The 20,245-nt window shown below is 51.9% G+C and overlaps 2 protein-coding genes across 9 annotated transcripts in view; one reads left to right on the forward strand and one right to left on the reverse strand.

Moving 5' to 3' along the window:
* RBM23 (RNA binding motif protein 23) overlaps nt 1–12,009 on the forward strand; it is a 21,258-nt gene extending 9,249 nt beyond the window's left edge. For 5 of the 7 annotated variants that reach the window (XM_004313362.4, XM_019948569.3, XM_073799544.1 and 2 more), the window contains 2 exons: nt 46–130; nt 217–12,009. In XM_004313362.4, coding sequence (XP_004313410.1) covers nt 46–130; nt 217–220 — 89 coding nt within the window. In that variant the 3' untranslated portion in view covers nt 221–12,009. Of the gene's footprint in view, nt 1–45 lie in introns of all 7 variants that reach the window. The other 2 variants (XM_073799542.1, XM_073799541.1) reach the window with 1 other exon arrangement.
* On the reverse strand, nt 11,570–20,233 carry REM2 (RRAD and GEM like GTPase 2). 2 transcript variants are annotated; one of them, XM_033851358.2, is made up of 5 exons: nt 18,815–20,233; nt 14,297–14,638; nt 13,977–14,050; nt 13,041–13,248; nt 11,570–12,648 (listed from the first exon to the last, which is right to left on the reverse strand). In XM_033851358.2, the coding sequence occupies exons 1-5, from the start codon at nt 18,861–18,863 to the stop codon at nt 12,353–12,355; spliced, it is 969 nt and encodes a 322-aa protein (XP_033707249.1). In that variant the 5' UTR covers nt 18,864–20,233; the 3' UTR covers nt 11,570–12,352. The 2 variants fall into 2 exon arrangements, with proteins under 2 accessions (XP_033707249.1, XP_033707248.1); XM_033851357.2 differs by lacking the exon at nt 18,815–20,233 and adding an exon at nt 15,870–16,081.
* Nucleotides 20,234–20,245: the final 12 nt, after the last annotated feature.

Here is a 20,245-nt window from a genome sequence, read left to right on the forward strand (position 1 = left end):
GGCAAGAATGCTCTGTGCTAACTCCCTTGTCTCTCTTTGTTCCAGCTCTGAGTCCGGCCCTGAACCTCGCCTCCCAGGCAATCGCCTCCCAGTGCTTCCAGCTTTCCAGCCTCTTTACCCGCCAAACCATGTGAGTCTCAAGGCCCAGCTCATTTCAGTGTTCACAGTTAACTTTCTTTCCTCCGGCTTCCCGTTTACATCTTCTCCATGCCACAGGTAATTAGTGGCGCAGTCCACTGCCTACCTGTGCCTCTGGGTCCTGCCACTCCCTTCTCCACGTCTACCCTTCCATGGCCCCTTCTCTCCATTCTGTGGACCAAACCATCCTGAGGGTGTGAACATTGACGGTGGGGGAACTGGGACCCCCTAGGACACCAAGAAGAGCTCCTGCCCACCGCAGCCGCAGTGGGAATGGACTCTGGTGAGCAAAGCTGCCAGTTGAAGAGAACAGAATCTGCACTTGAATTGAACATCTGTTTCTCTGTATTTATCGTCTCCTGGGATGACCTTCCTTGCCCTTTACAACCGCCTCTTACTGATTCCTTGATTCCTCCCCCATTGGGAAGGCCATAGGGCATTAACTGAAGGAACTAACCGCTCTTTGCCTGCCTGTACCTTTACTGTACAGTCTGTCACGGAAAACCTTTAAGACCTCTGGTCTGTGAGGACTTTGGGGTTTGAGGGAGTGAACCTTGAAAGTGCTGGCTTGCTGCTACAAGGGCCCTGGAAGATAGCACAGACGTGTGTTGGGAAGCCTGCCTTAAACCTTAGCTTGGGGCCAGAACTGCTACTGTGGGCTCAACATCTTGCTGGGAGGTGTGGGAATGATCTCTCCTGCCAGCCATTTTGGATGTCTTAGGGGCATTCGGGAGTTCAGTGAAAGGTGGGGTACCTTTCTGGTATCTTCCATCTTCCTTTGTGTAGTTGTCCTTCCTTTGGCCCAGGGTGGGAGGATGGAGGGGAGGCTGCTTCTCTCCACCACTTCCATGTGCCTCTGGAGACTGTGGGCTCAGGCCCAGCTGGGCACACGTGAGTCCTTCTCACTGTATTTTATACCCTTGTGTCTGTGTACATAAATATAAATATATATATATATATAAACTTTGTACAAAAGGCAGGTCCCACGGTTGTGGCGGCGGCTGCCCATGTGTGGTCTCGGTCCAGTGGTGTGTCTGTCTGACGTTAACTTCTCCTGAGCCAAAACCACGAATGGTTCTAGGGATATAAAACATTTGTAATGCTATTAAGTTTTCTTTTCTTTATTTTAATTTTTTAAATATCTGATCTTTAGAAAGAAAAACAGACAAAAGGCACACATGCCATCTGTATCTGCTTTATACTCCCGTGGTCTTTATGCCCTGTGGTCTCCTTCTGTCTTTATCTTGATTATCTCCAAACCTCCCTGCCTAGTGGACAGACCTCCAGGCTCCCTCTCTCTGCCTGGGGACAGATCTTGTCTTTCCACCAGATGGCAGTGTGACAGTAGCACATTCTGCACCTTGCTCTAAGGGTGTTTCGTGATCCTGAGGAGCTTAAGTACCAGAGAAGCCTTCTAAGCTCACCATTCTTACTTTGTTGAGCTCTGTACCCGCCTTTGGACCTTTTTGTAGTAGACATCCAGTCCAATATCCAAAGGGGTTTGGGCATTATACATCAGGGCTCCCCAGGCCTTAAGTCTGTCATTGTTTGCCCTTTCAGTCCCCCCAACTCTTCTTTCCAATGGCTTTGATAACACAGGCCTGAGTCCGATTGATGAATTTCCAGGGAGCTGAGTATTCCACACATGGCCCTTCCAAAGGTGAGGGCACACCTTCCTCTGCCTGCTTTGTAAGGCTTAGAACAAGGGGCTAGTCCAGAGCCTGGCTCACCAACTAGGGACCAACCAAAAGGAGAAGGTCTGAAGTTCAGGGACAGGGCTCTGTGGGCTTCCTCCATTCTTTACTGGTCTCTGTGCAACAGAATGTTGAGAGTGTATTGTCATGCTAAAAATTTGGATAATTGCTGCTAGGTTTTAACTTGTCAGTTAAGGCTTCTAAGCAGAATGATGGTTTTTTAGTGGTTAGCTTATGACGTTGCTCTTTACACTGCAGTGTTAAGTACCTGAAACCTACTTGTGGCATAAAAGGCCACTGGGACTCTGGAGGGACTTCCAGGCTGCTGCAGTCTCACCCACTGTCACCCCTACCCCTTCCCTGTACTAATTTGCTCTCTGGACCTGGGAGAAGGGAAGGAGGCCACGTTATTTTCAGGTAGGAGCAGCTGACTAAGGCCCAGTCCTTTGCAGTTATTGATGCAGCTGCTAAGGCAACCTGACCTCAGTGCAGACCATTTTTATGCATCCTCCTGAGGCTATGGGCCAGGCCTCCTCATGGCAGTCTTGAACATCTTCAAACTGTAGGTACCCCCAGGCCTTGCTTCCTGCCCTCAGGTGGGCCCCCCGCACTGCTCAGTTTCCTTATACTCCCATTCCTAGCTGCTTTGGCCTTCCTGCATTTTGGGTCCTTCCACCTCAGTTCTTCCTTGCTCCTTGTTCTTAGAGGCTTGCGTAGCTTTTTGCTGGGAGAGAGACAAGGGTGGAAGTAAGGGAATGTCAAAGACAACTTCTTTTCTAGTCTTAACCTACATAAGGTGACAACGTCTAGTGGGTAACAGCCAGTGTCACTGCGTGTGACTCAGTGCCTTCTTATTATTCATCCTTCTGTAGAGGGTGGTTGGAGTGGAGAGAAGGGGCAGTGAACAGCCTCTGGGCCCAGCCTAATGTAAAGGAGCCTCCCTCAACCTCCTGCCTGAGCATGGTGGCTAAGGTGGGAGTAGAGATGAGACTGTTGCCCAGGTCTGTTCCCAGCGCAGTTAGAATTTCCCCACGAGTCCTCAATTCTAAATGGGATTTTTCACTTGACTTTCGGCTTATAGCCTCCACTTCTCTCTTTTCTAAGGCAGTGGCATTCCTTCCTGTTCTTTAAACTGCTGTGTTCTTTACATTGGGATTCACCCTACTTCTTTCTTAGGCTCTGTGGGCTACCAGTGGAAGCAGGGCTGTGACCTATGAACCTTTAGTCTTGGTGCTTCTAAGGAAGGGAAATGAGCTAAAAACTTGGAGGTATTCTGTCACAGCCCCTGTTTTCTATTCAAGAGTCTGGTGCGAATCAGGAAGTATTACTTGGACAGGGATTTCCCTGGTGGTCCAGTGGGTAAGACTCCACGCTCCCAATGCAGGGCGGCCCAGGTTCGATCCCTGGTCAGGGAACTAGATCCTGCATGCATGCCGCAACCAAGAAGCTTGCATGCTGCAACTGGAAAAAATTAAGTGGGGGGGAGTATTACTTGGACAGTGCGAAGAGGCTGTCCTGGCACCAAAAAGTGGAGCGGTTAACAATTAATGAGAATTTACGTTTATGCAGGATTTGGTGTGGGTTAGGCATTGTTCTAATCATTTTATATGTATTGAATTGTTTAATCCTCACAACGACCCCTCTGAAGTAGATTCTTTTATTATCTTTACTTTGTTAATGAGGAAACTGATACCCCAAAGGTTAAGTAACTTGTCCCCCGATAATGCAGTTAGCAAGTTTGGGATTTCAGTCCAGTCTAGCTTCAGATCCCTTGATCTTAATCTTAACCTGCCTCAGCAACACTGTGGAAGCCAAAGCCTTGGAGTCATGGGGAAGTGTCACTTTTTCTGTCTCTTTACTCATAGTTCTCAGTATATCCTGAATTCTTCCACTTCCATGTCTACTGTCTTGTTCTCTTTTCCTGCCCCTCTTTACTGGTCAAAATCCTGTCCTTTAAGACTGATGATTTCCTAGTTGAAGTTGATTTTCCTTTTCAGTATTCTTGGTCCTATGTAGGTCTTATTCTGACTTTATTTACAGTTCTTTGTAAACTCTGTTACTAGATGGTTATAGCTTGATGAAGCCAGTCATAGATGTGTCTTTTTCATTACTGGTTTTTTTTTTTGCTGTACGCGGGCCTCTCACTGTTGTGGCCTCTCCCATTGCGGAGCACAGGCTCCGGACGCGCAGGCTCAGCAGCCATAGCTCATGGGCCCAGCCGCTCGGTGGCATGTGGGATCTTCCCGGACCGGGGCACGAACCCGCATCCCCTGCATCGGCAGGCGGACTCTCAACCCTGCGCCACCAGGGAAGCCCATTCATTACTGTTTTGTTTGCACATATTTCGTATCTGTTGAGTTGAATTAATTCCCCTCAGTTCAAGTCAGAGCCAGGCTTTCCAGAGGCTGTCCCTTCTAGCCTGCTTTTCCTAGCAGTCTCGTCCATTTCTTCCTCACCGCTGGAAGAGAGGAGGCAGCTTTACTCTTTTTGGTGTTACCATGGTAGCCTGTGAAGCTTTCTAAAGTGCTGCTTGCCACCACGAGAGACTGATGTTTCCATGACAACCAGGTGAAGTCAGTAGTCATGAGCTGAATGCAGGAAAGGAGTTCTGATCTGAAGCTGTGTGTCTGAATCTTCTGACTTCAGATATCCCCCCCTTCCCTCCCAACTTTTGCACTCTATATCCAGAATTGATTGCTTGCAAAGTGTATTCTTTTTTTTTTTTTTTTTGGCTGCATTGTGTCTTCGTTGCAGTGTGAAGGCTTCTCATTGCAGTGGCTTCTTGTTGCAGAGCACGGGCTCTAGGCGCACAGGCCTTTACAGTTGCGGCACGCAGGCTCAGTAGTTGTGGCACGCGGGCTCAGTAGTTGTGGCTCGCAGGCTCTAGAGTGCAGGCTCAGTAGTTGTGGTACATGGGCTTAGTTGCTCCACAGCATGTGGGATCTTCCCGGACCAGGCCTCGAACCTGTGTCTCCTGCATTGGCAGGCGGATTCTTAACCACTGCGCCGCCAGGGAAACCCCTCAAAGTGTGTTCTTGGTTGAGAGAGCTCTGTGTGAGGTGAAGCAGACCAGTCAACTTAGATCGTGTGGGAAGATGGAGGCAAGGAAAGAGATGATCAAAGATCACTTTTAAAAGTTGGATGAGTTCTCTTGGCTCTCCGAGACGATCTGCTCTCAGGAGCCCTTAAGGAGTTGGGTGGAGTTACTGGAGACCCATTAAGCAGTTATTTTTGAGGGCAGTGGGTGGATGAGGTGCCTGAAGATTGGAAAAGAGCCAGTCGGTGCTGGATTGCAAGAGGGAAACAATGACCTTGGAAATCAGAGACTTGTCAGACTCTTGCCAATATTCCAGAAAGGATGGGAACTTGAGTCAGCTTTCAAGCATCCTGAAGCCTACCTGTTTAAAATGAATGGTGCTGAGAATTAGCCTCCTTCTCCCACTTCCTGGGCCCAACCAGGGGACCTCCACCCTGTAGCAGAAAGATCATACTCTAGAACACCACCAAGTGGTTCCGATCTCTCTTCTGCCACAAACCAGCTGAGTAAGCTTAGGTGTTACTTCTCTAACTCAGACTCCTCCCTTTTAGAAAGGAGATGATAACAGTAGTACCTGTCTCGGGGATGTTGTGAGGATTCAATGAAATGATAACCTGTAGAGGCCTTAGAACTTGATAGCTTCCCATTCCTCTGGATGCCTACATACTTGACTTTCTACCTGACCTAATTCTCCTCCCCAACTTTGAGAATGCTCGAGATTTACAGGGGCAGAACTGATGGTGGGGCAATGGTGAAAATAAACCTTCATTGTTCCTGGGCTAAAGTCCCAGGCTTACAAGGTCCTAGGTCACACACAGTCAGGCTACCTTTCAGGAAAACAAATCCCACTGGTCAAATCTCTTTATACTTGAAACTCTATAATCAGGTAACAACCAGATGGCTTTGGAAAATCAAGGTGGGCCCCTCAAGTACCTTCAGGATACCTAGTGCCCTTTGCTTGGTCTGGCTAGGGAAAATCCCAGAGCAGTCTCTGTTATAGTCCTTTGCAAGCATCCCCCCTAATCTCCCCCAAGCATTCCTATAGCACCTGTCTTTGTGGTCTCCAGAGCCTAGCCCTACCTACTCTGGCAGTTTCCTTTCAGAATAGTGTTTTAAATCAGCACAGGTCCTCTGCCTAAAGTTGTAATTTGAACAGAAAAACGGGAAACTGTAGTATAATACCACCCTTAGGCTTCAGTTGCCAATCTTCCCCCCAAAACTACCCAAACAAGAAATCCGATAATGGGTTACCTGTGAGTCTTGCGGGAGGCTGTTGGACTTTGTGGACCACAACTTAAATATGTATCTCCAGAGTGGTGCCATGCTTTGAGAGATTAGCATGTTACATGGTTGCCTGAATAAGGGACCAGACACAGGTTGCAAAAAAACATTGCTTCTAGGGCTTCCCTGGTGGCTCAGTGGTTGAGAGTCCGCCCGCCGATGCAGGGGACGCGGGTTCGTGCACCGGTCCGGGAAGATCCCACATGCTGCAGAGTAGCTAGGCCCGTGAGCCATGGCCGCTGAGCCTGCGCGTCCGGAGCCTGTGCTCCGCAACGGGAGAGGCCACAACAGTGAGAGGCCCGCGTACCGCAAACAAAAACAAAAACAAAAGAAAAACATTGCTTCTAAATCAACTATACTCCAATAAAAATTTTTTAAAAAAGAAAAATAATAATTTTTGTAAAAAGCATTACTTTCCACTGCTCATTTGTATAATCATGAAGATATTTGCATTTTTATCTAGTCCTCATGATTATCCTACAGGATAGGTATTATTATCCTCATTTTATTTATTTATCTATTTATTGGCCACGCCTTATGGCAGGCAGGATCTTAGTTCCCACCGGAAGCGCAGAGTCCTAACCACTGGGCCGCCAGGGAAGCCCTTATTCTCCTTTTATAATTGGGAAGAGCTGAGGTTCAGAAAGACAAGAGAGGTTAAGAGTGACTTTCTCCATAGACTTCCATCCAGAAAATAGTGAGCCTGAGTGCCAGGTAAAAGGCTTGCACAGCCCCATTGAATTTATATTCATGCCTTGAGTTTACAAGGCCACCAAGCTGTAGAGTCATGACATCAAGACTCAAATTCCTTGAGTATTTCCATCAGAGAGCCACCAGGTGATAAAGGACTAAGAAGCAGAATGCTCTTGTCTGGTTTTGGGACCCTTTGACATCCTCCCAAATTTTGCTTCCTTCTGTACAGGGAGGGTCTTTACCTCATCATGTGGCAGGCTGCCCACCATTTCTCCTGTACATTTGCTCATGTGGTTTTGCCGCAAGACATTTCTTTTCCTTCTTTCCCCCATCTATCTACAGCCTATTGTATAACCTTCAAGGCCCAGTTCCTAAAACATGTCTTCCAAATGTTCTGTCTCTTCCATTCAGACTCTTAGAGCACGTGATATAGCTTGCAGTTAGATAGTCAGAATGTGGTATAGTTTGCTGCTGTTTTGGCCATGGTAGTGCTGCCTCCAACTTGGCCTGTCTCTCCAGCTCAATTGTAAGCTGCTTGAGGGCAGGGATAGTGCCTTATCTGTATTTGTTTCTCTGTAGGGCCCAGCACAGTGACTGGCATATGGCAGTACTTGAGCAGAGCAACAAGCATTTATAGATGAAGGATTAAAACGTCCAGGAAGATTTTACTTAGACTGATGTGGATTGGAACAATTAGATTAATAAAAAGATGTATGTATGGGTGGACTTTCTGGGGGTGAGGATTTAATGCAGAAGACTTGCGGAGTGTCCTTCCATGACTCCGGTAGTCCTTCAGAAGAGGAGAGCCCCTGTTCCAGTCTCTAAGAAGGGTTAGATGCAGCAGGGCAGAAAGGCCCAGTTGTAAGCGGAGGCCCAGAGCAGAGGGATAACTTCTAAGACAGGACTGGCCTCACTTCTGGCCTCTCAGGGAGAGAACACCCAGTCTATGCTCTTGGCCAATGAGGAGGCCTTGTGGGCCAGGAGGCATGGGGTTAGTAGAGGTTGGGCAGGGACTGGGCTGATAAGGGAGCACAGACCCCAAGTCAAAATTACAGTGGTTAAGAGGAGCACGGGGCTTCCCTGGTGACTCAGTGGTTAAGAATCCGCCTGCCAATCTGCCTGCTCGAACCCAGGTTCAAGCCCTGGTCCGGGAAGATCCCACATGCCCGGAGCAACTAAGCCCGTGCACCACAACTACTGAGCCTGCGCTCTGGAGCCCGCATGCCACAACTACTGAAGCCCGTGCACCTAGAGCCCATGCTCCGCAACAGGAGAGGCCACCGCAGTGAAAAGCCTGCACACCGCAACAAAGAGTAGCCCCTGCTCTCTGCAACTAGAGAAAGCCGCGCGCAGCAACAAAGACCCAACAGAGCCAAAAATAATAAATAAATAAATTTATTTTAAAAAAAAAAAGAGGCGCATGAGGGCAGAGAGGATCTTACCTGGCACAGGCAGCTCAGCATCGGGCCCCTTTGCTGGTCTCATGCCAGCGCAGATCAGCAGCCTGGGCTTACTTTGCCTTGATCAGAGGGAGGGAGAAGAGTGGCTAGGATCTCAGAGAAGACCCCACCTCTCCCAAGTCTAGCAGGAGTGGGGCTTCAGCTTCTGTCTGTTCTGAGCTCTTTCCTGTAGGCGTCTGGAGGGAACAGACAGATGGGTCGGGCTGATGGAACTGGCTGAGTTGGGGGGAGGGAAGCTTGTGGCGTGTGTGGCTCCCCTCATGGGGGAGGTCCTGCTGTCATCATCTTTAGACTTCTGCCACATGAAAGGCACTGGGCCTTCTGGTTCCTCATTCTCCCCTCCTGCCACATTTGACCAGTGGTGGTACTCTTCCTTTAGAAAACCCTTCTCCCTGGGCAATAGCCACTACCAGCTCAACCCTAGTTCCTCCACCACTTCTTTGGCAGCTGCATCCCCACCTTCTCTATCTGCCTGTCCCCAGGATTCTCTCTTTGGTCCCTCTTCTTTCTCTGGAACACCAAAGCTTTGTTTTGTTTTAAATGATTTAGCTTAGGGACTTCCCTGGTGGCACAGCGGTTAAGAATCCGCCTGCCAATGCAGGGGACATGGGTTCGATCCCTGGTCCGGAAAGATCCCACATGCTGCGGAGCAACTGAACCCATGCGCCACAAATACTGAGGCTGTGAGCCACAACTACTGAGCCCTCGTGCCACAACTACTGAAGCCTGCATGCCTAGAGCCCGTGCTTTGCAACAAGAGAAGCCACCACAATGAGAAGCCTGCCCACCGCAACAAAGTAGCCCCCGCTCTCCGCAACTAGAGAAAACCCGCGAGCAGCAACAAAGACCCAATGCAGCCAAAAATAAATAAATTTATTTTAAAAAGTTATTTATTTAGCCATAGTTAAAAACCCAAAAGGTAGAAAAAAGGCATGCAGTGAAAAGTAAACCTCCTACACTTGTCGTCCACCCACCCAGTTCCCCTTCTCAGCAGCAGTCAGTACCATCCCGGCTTGTGATTTGTTGGGTCACAGACCCCTTTGGAAATCTGATGAAATTCATGAACCTATTAGACAAATGCATGACAGCACAAACGCATCAGATTGTACCATTTCACAAGAATCACAGACCCCTAAAACCCATGTTTGGTTTGAGGCTAAGGATCCCAGCCTGTATTGCACCCTCTTAGTCTCTCCCTTAGTGGGTCCCTGGTGCAAAATGAAAATGCAGGGTTCCTTCTTCAAGGAGCCTCGTTCAAGTGACAGCAGAGCATTAAACTAAGCATGGGGCCCTGTGCGACTGCCCTGCATCTCATCCTTTCCTCTGGCTTTTCTACTACCATTGGTATGGCAATTATTCTCCTATCTGTGTCTCTTGCCCTACCTTGTTCTGAATTTCAGACTCAGCTGTCCAGGGATGTATTTCTGAGCATCTCAAACTCCAAGAGTCTCCAAAATGGAGCCATTTACCGGCTACCTCCCCTGCCCCCTAACTCCCAGTTCCTCACCATCCTCCCATCACCTGCAACTTCTCCCTGTCTTTATACCCAGCCACTCAGTTGCAAGTCCCACAGATTCTGACTGTACGTTCCATGCCGCCTCTCCTTTCCCACTGCCATCTCCCTCAGTGTGGTCCTTCATTACCTTCCATGTGTATTTCTGTGATTGTCGCCTAAACTCATCTCTTCAGGCCTTGCCTCTGCTGCTTCAGTCCATCTCCTTGCCTCCCCTTCCCAAAGGACCAGCCCCATCATGTCACTTACACACTCAAAACCCTTCAGTGACTCTCACTGCCTACAGAATTGGGCACAAACTCCTTTGCCTGGCATTTAAGGTCCTTTGCAATAGGGCTCCCAAACTTCTTTTCAGTGCTCATCTCAGCCCTCCTCTTCATGTCCCTGAGGTTTCAACGCAACTATAGGACCATCTGGTCCCTTAACGCGCCCAGTGTGTTTTCCTGCAGTTTACAATTTGCACTGCCGCTGTTCCTGGTCCCCAGAGTTTAGAGCTGGCTTACGCCACTATAGCCGTGTAATTTCTCTGGCCCTTTTACCACAGCCACTGCCCATGGCTCTGCCCATAGTGTCCCCTGCATTCTTTCTACTGTCCCTCTCCCTCTTCCCCTAATCCTCACTGAAGGGGAACCTCAGATGTAAGGCTGGATACAATCACCATTAAGTATCAAGAAGACGAGAGTGCAATCCCAGCTCTTGCTTATTGACCTCAGACAAGTTACTGTTTCTTCCACAGTAAAAGAGGTAGTGACACCATATAGTCATTAAAGAATTGAGATAAATAAAGTCCTAAGGATAGTGTCATTATTCATATCATCATCTCATCACCTGTGCTGGGCTGGTCCCCCTTGGCTCCTCCCCAGCTGCAAGGACTCAGGAGACATCTCATCCCTCTTTCCATCGAGTTCTGGGAAGTTGGGTGGGGTAGAGTGGAGGCCTGGCCCTCAGGTGCTCGGGTAGCTGTATTGTATGTCTAGGGGTGAGGGGAACTGCTGCCTCTGCTCTTTGTTCAGACTCTTAGCTCAGGCAGCAGCAGGCGTGGGCGTCCCCAGGGGAGGCACTGACAGCTTCAGTTCTCACAGGGACCTTGCAGGTGACAGCTGGGGAGGTGCAGGCCAACCCTATCACGCCCCAGCTGATGGGCCTCCCTGTTGGATGTGGCTCCACCTTGAAGCAGCCCAGGCCACAGCTGAGTGTACTTCTAGGCGCAAAATGTAGCCTCCAGGGCTTCCCTGGTGGCGCAGTGGTTGAGAGTCCGCCTGCCGATGCGGGGGACGCGGGTTCGTGCCCCGGTCCGGGAGGATCCTACATGCCGCAGAGCGGCTGGGCCCGTGAGCCATGGCCGCTGAGCCTGCGCGTCCGGAGCCTGTGCTCCGCGGCGGGAGAAGCCGCAGCGGTGAGAGGCCCACGTATCGCAAAAAAAAAAAAAAAAAAAAAAAAATGTAGCCTCCAGCGGGCTCCTTGCCGGTAAGGGGTAAGGTGATGGGGACTTGGTCACCGAGTTACCAAATTAATTCTAACGGGTCCCTGCTCCTCTCCAGGTCTGTTTTTTCATTGGCAAAGGGACAAGCTGGGCTCCGTAATCTTAGGGGCCTTTTGCCCCTTGTTATGACTACTCCAGGACTGAGTCAGTTCCGGAGTCTCCCTAGAACCGTTACAGACAAGAAAACTCAGGCTCAGAGGAGCAAGGAACCTAAATCCACCCATCCCTTCCGTGGGGGGATTTTGAGAACAGAGGGTCAAAGTAAGCAAGTGCAGTAGAAAAATTCTTTATTGAAAAGGGAAGGGTGGCTGCCTTGCTGGTGCCTCCTGGGACCTGGCTAAAGGCGGGTTGCCACCGCTCAGCTCTTCAGGCAAGTCTCTGCACACCTTCCCCTTAATAACCTTAAAGGGGAAGTGCTGTGGTAAATCACAATCAATTCAGAAGAACAGCGCTTCCAGGCCCTTGCCTTTAAGAACTTCTTAAAGGCAAAGTGCACAAGTGTAGCAGATCAGAGCCAGGACGCTTTAGGAAAGTCTCAAAGAAGCGGCTCCGTGTCTTTACCTTTAAGGATCTCTTAAAGTTGAGGCATATTCGCGCTGAGTACAAAGGGGGAAAACTGTAAAGGAGTTTACAAAGCACTTTTCCAGTTCTTGCTTTTAGCATCTCTTTACGGGAGAGGTGGTCAAGCGTGAATTAACAAAAAAACAAAATACCTCGCAGAACTACTTTCCTCCCCGCCCGCCGGAAGCCGCCCCGCCCAACAGCCGCTGCACGACCCCCGCGGGTCAGCGTCCTCGCCTTCCAGGAGCCCCGAGGCCGGGAGGTAACCGGAGAGCGCGCGGAGCGGGTGGGGCGACGCCTGCCGGGGTCCGGGGGCGGGGGGCCCGGCTCCCGTAGTCACACCGGGGCGTCCCGGGAGTTTCTGGTTTCCTAGACTGTCTTCACAGAGGAAGCCGGACGGGGGCGGGGCGGGGCGAGGGGGCGAGCGGAGGGCGCGGTGACCATGGCGACCGCGGTGACCATGGCGACCGCGGTGACCATAGCGACCGTGGCTCAGAGAACGGAGAGGTCGTGACACGACCTGGAGCGCTGCTTGAAGAACTTGGTGTTGCGCGGCACCAGGTTGGCAAGGAAGCGCTTGGCCTTCTTGGTGAGGCTCTCGCGGCGCGTGGGTGGCGCGGGGCCCTCGGGCCTGCCCCACTCGGGCTGCGGGCCCCCAGCGCGGTTCGGGCCCCGCCGCAGCCGGATCTGGCGCACCGCTCCCTCGAAGAGCTCCCGCGTGTTGTGGTGCAGCGCGGCCGACGTCTCGATGTGCTTGCAGCTCAGTGTCCCTGCCAGATGGCGGCCCTCTGCAGGAAGGGACGTGTTCAGGCGCCCGCCCGCCCACCCACGGGGCTGCGCTGGGCCCGGGGCCGGGCGAGGCTGGGCCTGGGGGGCCCAGGGCGTGCAGTGGAAAGGGATTGGGGCAAATGGATCTCTTGCAACTGATAGAACAAGCAGGGATTAAGTGGAGGGCGGTGGTGGTGTGGAGGGGGAGGGAGAAAGGGGCCTTGAGAAGAGGTGAGGGGGAGGAGAAGGGAGTCTGGGGTCCTAGGCGTGGGCATTGAGAGTCTGCCCCTAGCCTGGGGCTAACTGCAATTTTGTGCACCCAGGAGGTTAAAAGGCCTTATGGAGAAGAGGTGTCCTGGAAGGGAGAGGGTTCCCTGAGATTGCAAACATGGATGAGGTTCAGGGTACTCACCCTCCAGTGAGACCTCCCGGGAGCGGGCCAGGTCACTCTTGTTTCCAACGAGGATGACAGGCAGGTCATGTTGGGGCCTCCCAGCCCTGAGCCGTAGTAGGGTCTCTGGAACTTTGGAGAAGCTTTGTCGATCGGTGACCGAGAAGACGATGAGAAAGGCATCCCCCGTCTGAAGGCAGTGGTCCTGCAGCCACCCCCCTGCATCCCCCTGCAGATGGGCAGAGAGTCGTGGAATGTCAGGGCTGGAGGCATGGGAGAACCTGCCCAGCACCTTACACCTCAAGGATGAGGAGCCAGGATGTGAGGGAGAAGCCACCTGCTTAGGACACAGAGCTAGTTAATGGCAGAATCTCCATACTCGGGGTGCGTTTGTGGAGGAGGGAGAAGTTTGTAATGTGAGCTCCACATGGGCGAATGGGGGACATAGGATCCTAGACAGCCCATCCTACTTTCTTATGCTTAAGCTCTTAAAAAATGAATGCTATTCAAGTGTGTGTAATCTGGTCTCTCGTTTCTGCATAGTAATCATTTATGTCCAAATATTCACAAGTCCTCACTTTTTTCCCCTTCCCTGACATTACAGAGCCCTGAGCTTCTGTCCTCTCAGATCAGGATCTTCTAGGCTGAAAAATGTACAGAGGGGGTCAGTTTCAGGGTGTTCAGCCTGGCTTGCAGTTGCAAGGTTTGTCGAATCCAGATCCTAACTTTCCTCTGGGTCAGAAGATCCTGGAAACCAGACAGCAGCTCTCAATACCATGGTGTGTGCATAGGTGTGAGCCTTTGCTCTCTGAGACAATATATATGAAAGGTCAGGTTCCACTACATGTTAAAACCAGGGGCTGTAGTCCCACCAGCCTTCAGCCTTCAGCCATACTTTGCCCCTCCTCAGCTCTCCCAGGTTTCATCACCTGCTTGCAGCCACATCTTAGTTCTCACCTGTTCCCAGATGTCATAAACAACTAGAGTCACTTCCTCCTTATCCACCATGATGCGTCTCTCATAGGTGTCCTCTGTTGGGAAATAGGGACAGGGAATAGAGCCCATTAGGAGGCTCCCCAACACCTGTTAGACCTGGTAACCAGGGATGCTTTAGATCCCAGCCCTTTAGATCCCTCCCTCCAGGGAGGTTGCCACAGAAAGCATTGAAACAGTTTCTCTTAGGTTCTGGCCTCCAGGACTGTTCATGCCTTGAGCTCTTCCATCCCTGACTAGGGCTCCAGAGGCACCCTCAATTCTTGCAGGGCTCCCCCAAATACCTGGGTTCTCCAGCTCGTGAGCACTGTCTCCCTGGAGACCACCGAAAGTGCCTGCTAGGGTGCTCTTGCCCACGCCGCTCTCCCCCACCAGCATGACCTTGAATATGCCATCCTTTTGGGTGGGGGCTGCCTCCCCTGAGCCCAGGGAGTCAGAGGAGCCAGAGGATGAGGCTTGAGGTGGCCAGTCAAGTTCATCTACAGCCTGGGCCCGCCGCAGCTGGTGCTTGTAGGGGACAGGCATACTTCCTCTTCGTCTGGGGGCCCCCGGGGCAGGGGGTGGCCCGCCCCAGTCCAACCCTGCCAACAGTTTCTCTGGCTTCTTCAGCAGTGTAGCATCTGCTTCTGGGGGGGCAAAGAGAAGGAAGCTATGAGTGGGGTATGCCTAGACACCTGCAGAGGACTCAGTCCTGGCTGCTCCAGCCTCAGAGGCCCAGTCCATGACCGTGACCCAGAAGGAGCTGAGAATCTTTGGTCTGACCTTCTTCCACTGAACTCCACCAGAAGCCTGAACTGGTGGGGCTCCCAAGGGCTGACCTGAAGGCTTGCCCAGTGTGGTTCTAGCCACAACCCATTCAAAACATGCCCCATGCAGGGGAGGCACCTGTGTGCAGGCTTGCACACCCACTCACACTTCACACTGACACACAGGCACACCCCCAGACTAGGCCTCTGGCCGGGGGCTGCCCCTCCTTCCACCGGGAGGCCCTGCCCCCTCCTGCTTCCTACACTGATGATCCCCACACAGGGGATGAACTGAAGCTGCTGCCCAGGTTCTGGGGTTGGGTACTGATAGAGTCAAAAACTTTGTGGGGAGTCTGTTCCCAGGAAAGGGCCTTTGCTCACTGAGATGTGTGTGTTGGGTCTCTATGGGTGTGTTAAAGGGGCTGCCTCTTCCCATGGCCCTGTAGGTAAGCATCCCCCAATGCATGTCTGTGTGTGAGAATCCTTCTGCACCCCTGGCTGTCCCTGTGAGTCTGACAGAATATTGTGTTCGTCGTGGGGCTGAGGGAGGGAGAGAGAAAGGGAGGGAGGAGGAGAAATAGCGAGAGAGCAGGAGCAGGGAGAGTGACAATGCACGGGCCAGGGTAACTGGAGGAGGAACCACAGACATAACAAAGGGGGATAGAGAGAGGCTGGAAATAGCCCAGGATCAATACTTGACTGGCAGCCAGGGCCTCCAGGAGCCAGAGAAACCCTCAAAACGGTTCCCCAGGGTAGCCCCCTGCCCGTGATTCCCAGGCTTGTGGGCTGCCCCTCGTCTTTCCCCCTTCCCTCCTGCCCGTCCCAACCTCTTGGGAATGAGGCAGACCTAGGGGCTAAGTACCAGTTTCCCCAGGGAAGCCCTGGGTGATGGGTGAGGGGACATTTAGGCAGCCCACCTCTGTCCCCTAGCCCCGCACCTCATATGAGCCCCAGTCCTAGTGTGGGCAGGAGGCTTCCCCACTTTCTGAGTTGCTCTTCCCCTCTTGCTGTTTGCGTTCGAGCTCCTTCAACCCCTAGTTCTGACCTCCCCACCAGAGCTTCAGCTCCCACCCCCATGGTTGCAGCCAGCACCTGCCAGCTCAGCCCTCACCTGGTGTGGGCGTCCCTGGCGGGGAGGCCCGGTGGCTGCTGGCGGGGCAGAGTGCTGTGGTTTCTGTGTCCGTGTCCATGTCGGTGTCGAGGTCCGTGTGCATCGGTGTGCGTGTGCGTGTGCAGCCTGGCGGCTTGCAGCACCCGCTCCCTCACTCAGCAGCACTGTCAGCTTTTCCCTTTAAATACCACCCCCCCCCCCATGCCCTCCCCCTAGACACCTGGGGAAACAGTCCCACCCCCTGATGAGGTCACATATGCTAATGAGCCGTGATGTCAGCGGGATTCCCTCCTTTCTGCCCCCCCCCCCCCCGCCCCCTTTGCGTCGCTTCCCTCTGGGAGCACACACACTGCGGAGTCTGGTTAAGACATGAACAGAACAAAGTCAGAGGGGCAGAAGAGACGGGTTCAGAGAAGTGGGGTGAGGGGTCAGTGGGCAAGGGAGCTGAGGATGGGAGGAGGCAAGGACCCAGGGCCTGGGTGGTCTTTCTCCAGGAGCCAGGACTATGTGTGATTTGTCTCCGTATCCCAGCCCCTTAGCCCAGTGTTCAGCCCAGAGTGGGAGCTCAGTAGCTAAATGGAGGGGCTAAAGGAAGAAACGAAAAAAGACGCAGGGACAGGAGGACAGCCACCCCGCCACCAAGCTTCTCTGCCACCCCCTCTTCCCCATATTACCCCTTCTGGGCTAAGGCCCACAGCAGTACCCATTTCCCGGCCTGGCCCCTAGGCAGATGGGGGCTTTGAGGAAGGAGACATGGCTGCTTTGTTTGGCAGCTTCATTTTTTCACTAGGTTCAGGTGGGTACAAACCATTGTGGGGACTTCTTCCCCATCTCTCCCTCCCTGCCTGGCCCACCAACCTCGTGTTAATCAGAGCAGGAAAAAAGGGAGAGACAGCTAGCCCTCTAGAAGTTCCCAATCCCCAGTGCAGGTGCCAGCCCCCTTCTCAGTGCTCTCTGGGGCAGCCCCAGGCCTTCTGGGCTACACAGGGCAGACACACAATGACACCTACCTCTGGGGCAGGAGGGAAGCCAGGATAGCGGGGCTCCTTTACTGCTCCTTTTCTGCCCGGTCCCTTTCCCTTCAGGCTCCCACTCTTGTCTTCCCGGTGCCCCCAAGGACCCAAACACACATTCCGATTTCCTGGCCCCTTCTCTCCCCATTTTTGCCAGATGCTGTGCTAAGCACCTTCCTGCATTCTCTCCTTTCATCCTCATGACCCTGAGGCTCAGAGTGGTGGGTGAGTGGCCTGTGCCCCAAATCAATCATGCAGCTGGAAAATGGGGACACCAGGATTCCCACCCAGATCTTTCCAATGCCAAAGACTGTTTTTCGTCTCTATGCTATGCTGCCTTCCTTGTCTTAAATATTCCAGCTGTCTCCTATTATTGGGGACAATCTATATTGCGATCTTCAGTGGACTTTTCCAATTGAAGAAGCAAATAGTGATCTAGGGATTACTAGTGCAGTGACGCTTCACTTATGTGGAGGTCAACTACAGGGTAACGTTGTGGGGTCTAGAGGGAGCAGAAAGAACTCTTAAGCAGCTAGTCTTCATGTGCTTCACTCACTGGACAGACTCTACAGTCCTTAGTTACAGCCTACTTGTTCTTACTTTATTCACAATTTTAATGTGTCCATGTGTGTTCCTGTGCTCAAAGATTAGAAGCACATTTACAGCAGCTAGTGACCCTGATAGCTTGGTAGCAAGGGAAGCAATATCACAGAAAACTTTTAAAGCAGTCGTAAGCATTTAAAAAGTGGTCCAAGGTCACCTGGCATTAAGGCAAATTGCTTTTCTGACACTGTTACAGCTTCTGAAAACATTGCTGCCGAGGTTTTTGGTGTCTATGAATGATCCTCAGCTATCCAGAAGGATTTATAGTGCGGATGGGCTGAAGATGAGTGTAATGTTTTAGAGTGATTTCCTTCCAGAATGAGTTTTTTAAAAGTTTTAAATTGTAAAGGGTTGAGCTTTATGTTTCTGGAAAACTCATTTAGGTGGTAGAATTCATTTCTATGATACTAGATAAGAGTGTCAGTGGCTGGAGACCCCAGCGAAGATTCTTGACCATGACTTCTTGCCTGCCCTCAATCCAGCCTTAGGCCATAGATGCATGCTTGGTTTCATCTTGAACCACCATCTCTCTTGTCCCACTGGTAAGAGGCTGTGCACTTGCCCAGGTCAAGGCTCCCTCAGGAATTGGAGGTCCTGTGTAATAGTGGGACAGACTGAGATTTGGAACCGAGCTGATCCAGATTTAAGTCTGCCTCTCAGTAGAGACTGGAGCAGTATTCCTCTGAAGCTGCTCATGAGCCTGTGAATTGGGGCTGTGATGCCCACGGCACAGCCTTGTTGTGAGGGTTAGCTACGTGTGATAAAGGGTTTGGCACTCAGCAGGTTGCCCAACAATTTGGTGCTCCCACAGTCTCAGGCTGTGTGGCTGGGGGTCCCTTTCCCCTCCCAGCGTGGCCTGGAGCTTGGTTCAGGCCCAGATTCTGCTCCTTAAGGACCGAATTCTGGTATCTGCTCAGATTTATCTCAGATTTTCAGCCTGATCCCCATCTCATAACTGAGATCACCTCCCTCCTCCCCACCAAGGGCCTTTGCATGAGTCCCACACCCCCGATACTGGGCACCTTGGACAGTGGTGTCTATCCTGATAGGATCTGAAGTCGCCTCATTTCTTTTTCCTTGGGCCGTGGTGAAAATAACTTGGGTGACAGCCCCCTAGTGCCCCACCCTTGCCTGGGTAAGACCCTCTATCTTAGTTTCCCCATTCTGCCTGTACAAGGTCAGTCCCCTCTCCCCGCCACCTGGGGCTTCACTGTGGCTGACAAAAACGGTGTTACTGCTTGCACCTCGTAGATCACACACCCAGCACGTAGAGGAATCTTCTTTCAGGCCCATAAATCTACATGCACAGGGCTTCCTAGTGAACTCTACCTTCAAGTCCTCCCTCCAGCATTCTGAAGCGTTCCACCATGAGGAACATTCTTCTACCTTAAATCTCTGTCCACTTTCAAGTTTCAAATACCCCTAGGAGGTGAAAGGTCTGGAGCAGGACAACGATGAGGATATCAGGCTGAAGGTTTCGAGCTGCCTATGGAGAAGGAGAGGAGCAGGGAGAGGCAGAGGCCAGGTGATGGAGAGGCATGGGAGGGGAAATCAACATTCCCTGCCTCACTGTTTCCACTGGGCCTAACGCTGGTGGGACCCAGTGATTGTTTACACTGGGGAAGGCAGGCCCAGAGGGAGAACAGCAAGCAAGGATGAGAATCTCTGGAGCCCCTTCCCCAATCTCTGGAGAGGGCGTGGAGTGAAAGGTGCTTGAGTCTTCCCCAAGCCAAGATGCCAGTGTCCCAGGACTGTACTATGTCCCCTCGGCCACTTCCCTAGGCTCCTGCTTGCTGGGAGAGGGAACGGTATGCAATTAGTGCTGGGTGTGAGGATGCTGGCAGTGTGTCATCAACAGGGCCCCTCCACCAGGGAGGTGGGGATAGGCTGGGCCAGGCAGGAAGGGTAAGGGAGCCTAAGGGGGAGCCCTTTCTCCGGGGACTGATTGTTAGGGAATGCCTCAGCTCTGCTCCTGTGGGCATCACACCCACTCCCACAGGCTCTTTCTAAATCCTTTGTCCTGGCTGATTTTCCTTTTAAACTCTGGGACCGCTCTGTCAGCTTGCTTACCACAGGCTGGGTCCCAACATTTCTCACAGATCATTCCCCCCTCCTCCGTTACCCTCTCCAGCTCTATGGCTCTGGCTATTGCTTGTGTTCCTGCGCCCCTTTCTCAGGAAGTCCAGGGTCCCTCTTACAGCCCTGGCCCTTACTGTCCCCTTAGTTTGCTTATCGTATGGACTCTCACCTCGCCTAAAATTCACAATTCTATACCAACTACTGACAGCATTCTTTAGGATCTAGTTTGGGCCCTCTTCCAGGAAGACCTCTTGGATCTGGCCAAGGTGATGCTAGCATCTTCACACCCTGAATGATTATGATTTTTCTCTGGACGCATCTTTGCCCGCTTTGAGGCATCCTGGCTGCGAGTTCATCTGTCTTGCCTAGGACAGACTGAAAATGCCTGGTAGGGTGGAGGATGGAGGGCAGGAGTGTTTCACCAGGGACAGTCTGCTTCTGTGATTAGTGCTCTGCGAGTACTCCATAAATGGGAAGTTTCTCAGCTGCAGGGCCCAGCGGGCTCATGACTTCCGGCCTGGCGGTGAGTAAGGAGGCTAGGTGCTCACTGCTGGTGTCAGTCACTGTAGAGCTGGGCCCCAGGCAGCGAGTGGAGGTGGAGAGGGTTAGTCTTAGGGTTCCTAGAATTTTCTTACCCTCTGAGTGGTATAAAAAACAAGGATGGGTGGTTGGAAGATAAAT

The sequence above is a fragment of the Tursiops truncatus genome, chromosome 2 (assembly GCF_011762595.2).
Source record: "Tursiops truncatus isolate mTurTru1 chromosome 2, mTurTru1.mat.Y, whole genome shotgun sequence".
Classification (NCBI taxonomy): Eukaryota; Metazoa; Chordata; class Mammalia; order Artiodactyla; family Delphinidae; genus Tursiops; species Tursiops truncatus.

What these genes read in the sequence shown, in the direction of transcription:
- REM2 (XM_033851357.2), bottom strand. Translation starts at nt 15,972, where the DNA reads ATGCACACGGACCTCGACACCGACATGGACACGGACACAGAAACCACA. An exon ending in TTTATGACATCTGGGAACAG is followed by an intron (nt 13,249 to 13,976) that starts GTGAGAACTAAG and finishes GCCCATCTGCAG; the next exon opens with GGGGATGCAGGGGGGTGGCT. An exon ending in CCGGGAGGTCTCACTGGAGG is followed by an intron (nt 12,649 to 13,040) that starts GTGAGTACCCTG and finishes CCCTTCCTGCAG; the next exon opens with AGGGCCGCCATCTGGCAGGG.